This window comes from Dasypus novemcinctus, chromosome 2 (assembly GCF_030445035.2).
Source record: "Dasypus novemcinctus isolate mDasNov1 chromosome 2, mDasNov1.1.hap2, whole genome shotgun sequence".
NCBI lineage: Eukaryota > Metazoa > Chordata > Mammalia > Cingulata > Dasypodidae > Dasypus > Dasypus novemcinctus.
This window is the reverse complement of record NC_080674.1, coordinates 191806235-191812022: the sequence shown is the minus strand read 5'-3', so window position 1 is coordinate 191812022 and position 5788 is coordinate 191806235. Positions and strand designations below refer to the sequence as shown.

Here is a 5788-nt window from a genome sequence, read left to right as displayed (position 1 = left end):
TCTAAACTAGATGAAATCTGACATATTCTACAGCCTTGTCCTGAATAGTAATGGGATTCAATTCCATAAAACAGGAATAGTTGATACAGTATCTAGTCTCTGTCTACTGTTTAGTTTTTGTTCTTGTTTTACATAAAATTATCCATGATAAAAATGTATTCCATTAAAAGTTAACTGACTTAAATCCTCTGTAGTTCTCTATGTTCTAACTGTTTTAATAGATGAGGAGGATGAAGATGATGAAGAAGTTGCTATGGCCATTTAGCTACTTAATAAGTGTCATAATATTACTATCAGTGTTATTAAAATATCTGGGTGTATATTTAGTGGCATTTGAATAAGTTAGTAACCTATTTATTGGGAATAGAAAGAAATTAGCAGTGGGATGCCGAATTACTTGACAGTGAGAAATTCCTTAAGCAGAGGTTCCTTTAAGGGATAGTTCAGTTTCTTTCTGGCAAATCCCCAATCTGCAAGAATTCCAGAAATAGCCAGACAGAACATGGCAGATATTCCACCTGTGCCATAGAAAAGTGCAACAAGTGCAGTTAAAACAAGCATACCCCAAATTGTGTCTCCTATGACTGCTTCACCTGTTCTTCCAGCTCTTTATCTCCCTATACTTGCTCCTTCCCCATTACCTTCCTGATTGCTTTCTTCACATCCTTGTTCCTTAGTGTGTATATCAGGGGGTTGAGGGTGGGTGCAAGGATCATGTAGAGTACCGCTAGTGCTTTGCTCTGGTCCTGGGAGTAGTTATCCTTTGGCTGTAGATACAAAAACATAATGGTCCCATAGAAGAGTGAGACTACCATCAGGTGGGAGGCACAGGTCCCAAAGGCCTTTTTCCTTCCCTCTGCTGAGCGCATTTTCACTACTGCCCTGGCAATGCTCACATAAGAGGCCAGAATGATGGAGACAGGAATGCCTAGGATAATTAGTCTGGCGATAAACATCTTGGACTCCGTCGGGCCAGTATCCACACAGGAGAGTTTAACAATGATCAGCAGTTCACAGAAGAAGTGGTCCACACGCCGGTTTCCACATCGAGGCAGCACCATGGCCATTGAAGACTGTAAGAAGGAGTTGGCAAAGCCAGAAGACCAGGAAGCTGCTGCCAGGAGGTGGCACAGCCTGGGATGCATGATTGAGGCATAGCGGAGAGGCCAGCAAACTGCAACATAGCGGTCAACAGCCATCACTGCCAGGAGCACACACTCGGTGGAGCCAAGCGCCAAGGCCACCCAGTACTGAACCATACAGCCAATGTAGCTGATCTTCTTGTTGGCTCCCCACATGTTCACCAGCATCTGGGGTACAATGCTGGTGGTGAAGCAGAGATCAAGCACAGAGAGGTTTCTGAGGAAGAAGTACATGGGTGTGTGGAGTCGAGCATCCAGAATAGAGAGTAGGATGATGGATACGTTACCCACAAGGGTTATGGTATAAAACGTCAGGACAAAGAGGGAGAGGATCAGCTCCAAGTCAGGGCTCTCAGAGAAGCCCACTAAGATGAAATCCCCACCCGTGCTCTCATTGGTTGTCTCCATGTTCTTTCAGCACCTATCACTGAGGAAGCTCCTACACCATCTGGAGTGGGATATTAGGGCAAAATCTGGGGAATTAGTATATGCAATAGATTTATTAAACAAATATAACCCCATTGTACGTGACCAAAATTCTACTTTTTTATTCTTCCTGTATTTTCAAGCTTGTTTCCCCCTGCCATTGAAAGAAAACTCCACCAAGCTCACAACCCCTAGTGAAAAGAGTATTCCAGTCATTTTCAGTTATAAACAGACTCTAAATTCACTATATTGGCAGCCCATCCCATGAATACTGAAAAAGCTTTGCAATACCCAGATCTCTCCAAATTTTATCTTCTCCTCCACCAATATGTTGTGGTTAATACTTTTTCTTCATCAATACTAGTTTTCCTCTACTGCAAAGGCATCTTTTTTCTCCATTGACATGAAGGCTACAAACTGCCCTCTTTTTCATGTCTTTGAACTGGACATATTAAGTAGATAAGGACTATGCCCTAGTATGTATTCAACATATTTCACTATCCTCCTCTGCAATGCAGTCTGCTCCATTAGAACTAATGGTTAAGTAAATTTGACAGAGGTTTACATCTTAAAAGGCCAATAGTTTTATACCAACCCACAGCTAAATAAAAAATCACAAATGAAAATTAAAGAGAGGGAATGAGGAACAAGGGGATGGAAAGTCGATCAGGGATAATTTGGGATTAGACAGAAGAGAGATGACACACAGGATATAACAGACCATCTAGTTTATAAGTGAAAGACTGGTTTCCCAGACACTCCAGAGATGGAGGTCAGAGATGTAACTTAGAAAGGATAGGAGTTAGAGCAATAATCTGAGATGGTGTATATTCTGTTCATTATATCTCCAGCAACTCCAGCTGACTGCCAAATGCCTGTCAAGCGATAAAAAAATTTTTTTTTTGAGGAGGTACTGGGGATTAAATGAGGGACCTTGTACATGGGAAGCAGGCACTTAACCACTGAGCTACACCCACTTCCTGAAGTGATAAATGTATATTCAGTTATTATCTGTCCAAAGATCCCAAATGAATAAACTTTAAAACACATCTGGAATGCTCATATTTTTTGTGGCCTAATAAAGTGTTAAAACTTGGTGATGTTACTGTTTTTATATTCAAACCTCTGATACCTCATTTCAAAAATGGGTGATCGGCACTATGAAGCATAAGTACATCCAAGGCACTAATTCACTAGAGCTCACATGAGCAGTGAATGTCTTTTAAACAGACACTGCTCTCCAGATTCTAGCCCTTACCACTGCCTATCCCCCTCTGCCATGCCTACATCACATGTGCGCCTTACTTGTCTACTGTCTGTGGGCATTTGTCATCGAATCTCACGTGTCTGCTATCTGATCCAACACCTTGCCATCACACGATTCTGTGGCTCCATCATCTCCAGATGGCCCCAGCCAGGCACATGAAGAATGTGCAAATGTCCATACTTTTTGTAGCAAACTATTTCATGTTCCTTTTGGAAGTAAGCTTGGCATATATTATAAATCTGAATTACATGAACGTGGCAAAGGCATGGTGAATAATGTGAACATGGCAAACACAGATGGGCAGAGAAAAGAACTCAATTTTTCATTTCCTTTGACCACCTTAGTCTTTCAATATTATAATAATCTGCTGTGATAAAAATACCTGGCAGTCACTTTTTACTTTTTTACATTATAGTTGAACCTCACAACCTCTAACTACTAGGAAGTAGTTAGAGAAGATATTAACATCCTCACAATATAACTGAGGAAATGACTAAGTAGCTTGTATTATGTCGAATAGCATAAAAAGTGGTAGAGAATCTAGGTCATCTAGCTATAGTTCCCTTCTGTTTTCTTCCATACAATATCTTTCTACAAGAACTGTTCACATTCTCTACTGGGAGAATGAAGAGATACGAGAAAAGTGGTAGTGGTGAAGGGAAAAGGATTAATTGGAACAAAAGGAGTTAACCCATCAGGAAGTTAGTTGGGAGAAACAGCTGAAACTGGATAAAACAAAGACTCAATGATAATTCTAAATTTGAAATAATTAGTGAAGGGTGAGTTTACTGAATGTTTCTTGTTTGGATTAATAACTCAGAGAACCTTGGTAATGTTGTGATGTAGAGTTTAGAATATGGGACATGAAATAAGAATAAATCCTGGTTCAACCATTACTGCTTATCACTAGATAAATAATAATTAAGGTAGTAATAGAGATAATGCTAATATTTCTCAAGTGCACTGTATATACTTAGCAATATAAAAAATGATTTACATGTTTTGCCTTATTTTACATTTATCTATAGTCTCTGAGATTGTTACTATCACCGCTCCATTTAACAGAGAAGAAAAGTGAAGATTATGGAGACATAGATGTAAAGCCCAAGGCCACAACCCCATTATTTGGTAAAAGTAGGACTCAAAGTTGGAACATGCTGGTCCCAAAGCTCATGAGCTCGAAATTACCATACAACACTGTCTGTTGATAAATAAGATAGATACTATTTTAGGGAGTCCTGCATATTACACCTTTGTAATTAATCCCTCCAAAATCCTGGAGCATAGCAAGCACTCTGTAAATGTTTGCTGAGTGAAAGGAAGAGGTGGAGTTGCCAGTTATGTTGTCAACAAAACCACTGCCAATCCTGACAACTCAGAATTTTGGAAAGAGAAGAGGAAAATTCAAGTGTTCATCCCCAAGGTCATTTTAAATACTGAAACATCTTAAATTAAAAAAATAACTTCCCTGCAACTTTAAAAGCATTAACAACTCAATTTATGCCAATGTAGGGTCTGAACTGGGCACTTAGAAGCAAAACTGCATCTCATCTTTTCAGAGATTTCCGGATAACACTTAGCAACTATAGATTCAAAGCAAAGGGACACAACTCATCTTCACATACATTTTTTCAATATGACGTATCAAAAGTCAAGTCCTTGTCATGTTCTTTATTATCCATTTAAGTCCTAATATAGGGCAAGAGCTGTTAAACTTGAGGGGAAAGGATAAGGGAAGTTACTGTATGGGCTTTTCAAGACACATGGATCTCATCACCACCTAAGCAGTACAGACCTACAACCATGAGTTCTCTTTGCCAAAATTACTTATCAAGCTTTCACACTATAAAACTTATCTTCAACAATCGCAAATTAGGACCAGCAGAAAGAACTGGGATTCAGCAAAACTAAATTCCAGGGCCTTCCTTTGCTTTCTATTACCCTTCGTGCTTTAGCCCACAGATTATTTATTCGACTCTCAGAGACGCTTTTGAGCACCCAAATAGTTAACTTTATCCTCTTCTCTAATTTTTCTCTTCAAAAGTAGGAACAAGGCATCATGCTATAGTCTTATTTCAAAAGATCTCCAATGCATTACAGAGAAATTTATATCTAGTACACCCCAAATGTATTAGCTAAATCAGTTTCTGGCACCTCTCAGCTGAGATTCTATCCACCGTGCCCAAAGACCAAAAGACGATGACCTAACCAAATGGTGGGGAGTTCTTTCAGTCAGCCCAAAAGACCAAGTTTATTATTGCATGAAACTTTTATAATAAGTGCCCAGGGATCTTTAAAAAAGATAACCTTATGAGTCAAATCCACAAGCAACTGTTAACTTGTTTACTCTGCAGAAATGTCTCTGAAGAAGTGCCCCAAAGTGATCAATTAGCGCAGAAAAGTGAAGGACCCTGGAGAGAAATGGTAAGTAGCAAGGGAGATGAAGTAGCTAAGGCACTAATGTCTTTCTTCACACTTCTGAACTTTAAAACTTTTCAGGTAAATGAACTACTAAGTGCTTAGTAGTATTAAAATGGTCATCAGCACTGTATAAATTCAAATAGAAGGAAGAGTAACTTCTGTTGACTAACAGGAAAGGAAGAACCAGAAATAAAAGAAGATAAACTCCTTATATGGAATAGATTTCAGGGTTTTATTGTAAATAATAATAATAATAATAAGGATCATGGTATTTATAGTGGTGATTCTTGGCTGAATTTACCCAAAGATAAGTTGAGGGAAAAAAAATCACTAAAATAAAACTACACTGCAAAACTTCTCTTATGTCATTTAATTTACATATTGACTATTAGCATACTTTTATTCTCATACAAATAGTTCCACTGGATTAAAAACAGGGAGATAATATTCACTATCCATGCCAAAACCTAGGTTAAAAAAGGCAAGCCGAACTCAGTCAATTAAATACATATATTCAGTTCAAAAAATAAAA

The 5788-nt window shown here is 38.6% G+C and overlaps 1 protein-coding gene across 1 annotated transcript; it reads right to left on the bottom strand.

Moving 5' to 3' along the window:
• Positions 1 to 617: 617 nt before the first annotated feature.
• On the bottom strand, positions 618 to 1550 carry LOC101435595 (olfactory receptor 2Y1B-like). Its single transcript, XM_004460544.1, has one exon. The coding sequence runs from the start codon at positions 1548 to 1550 to the stop codon at positions 618 to 620; it is 933 nt and encodes a 310-aa protein (XP_004460601.1).
• Positions 1551 to 5788: the final 4238 nt, after the last annotated feature.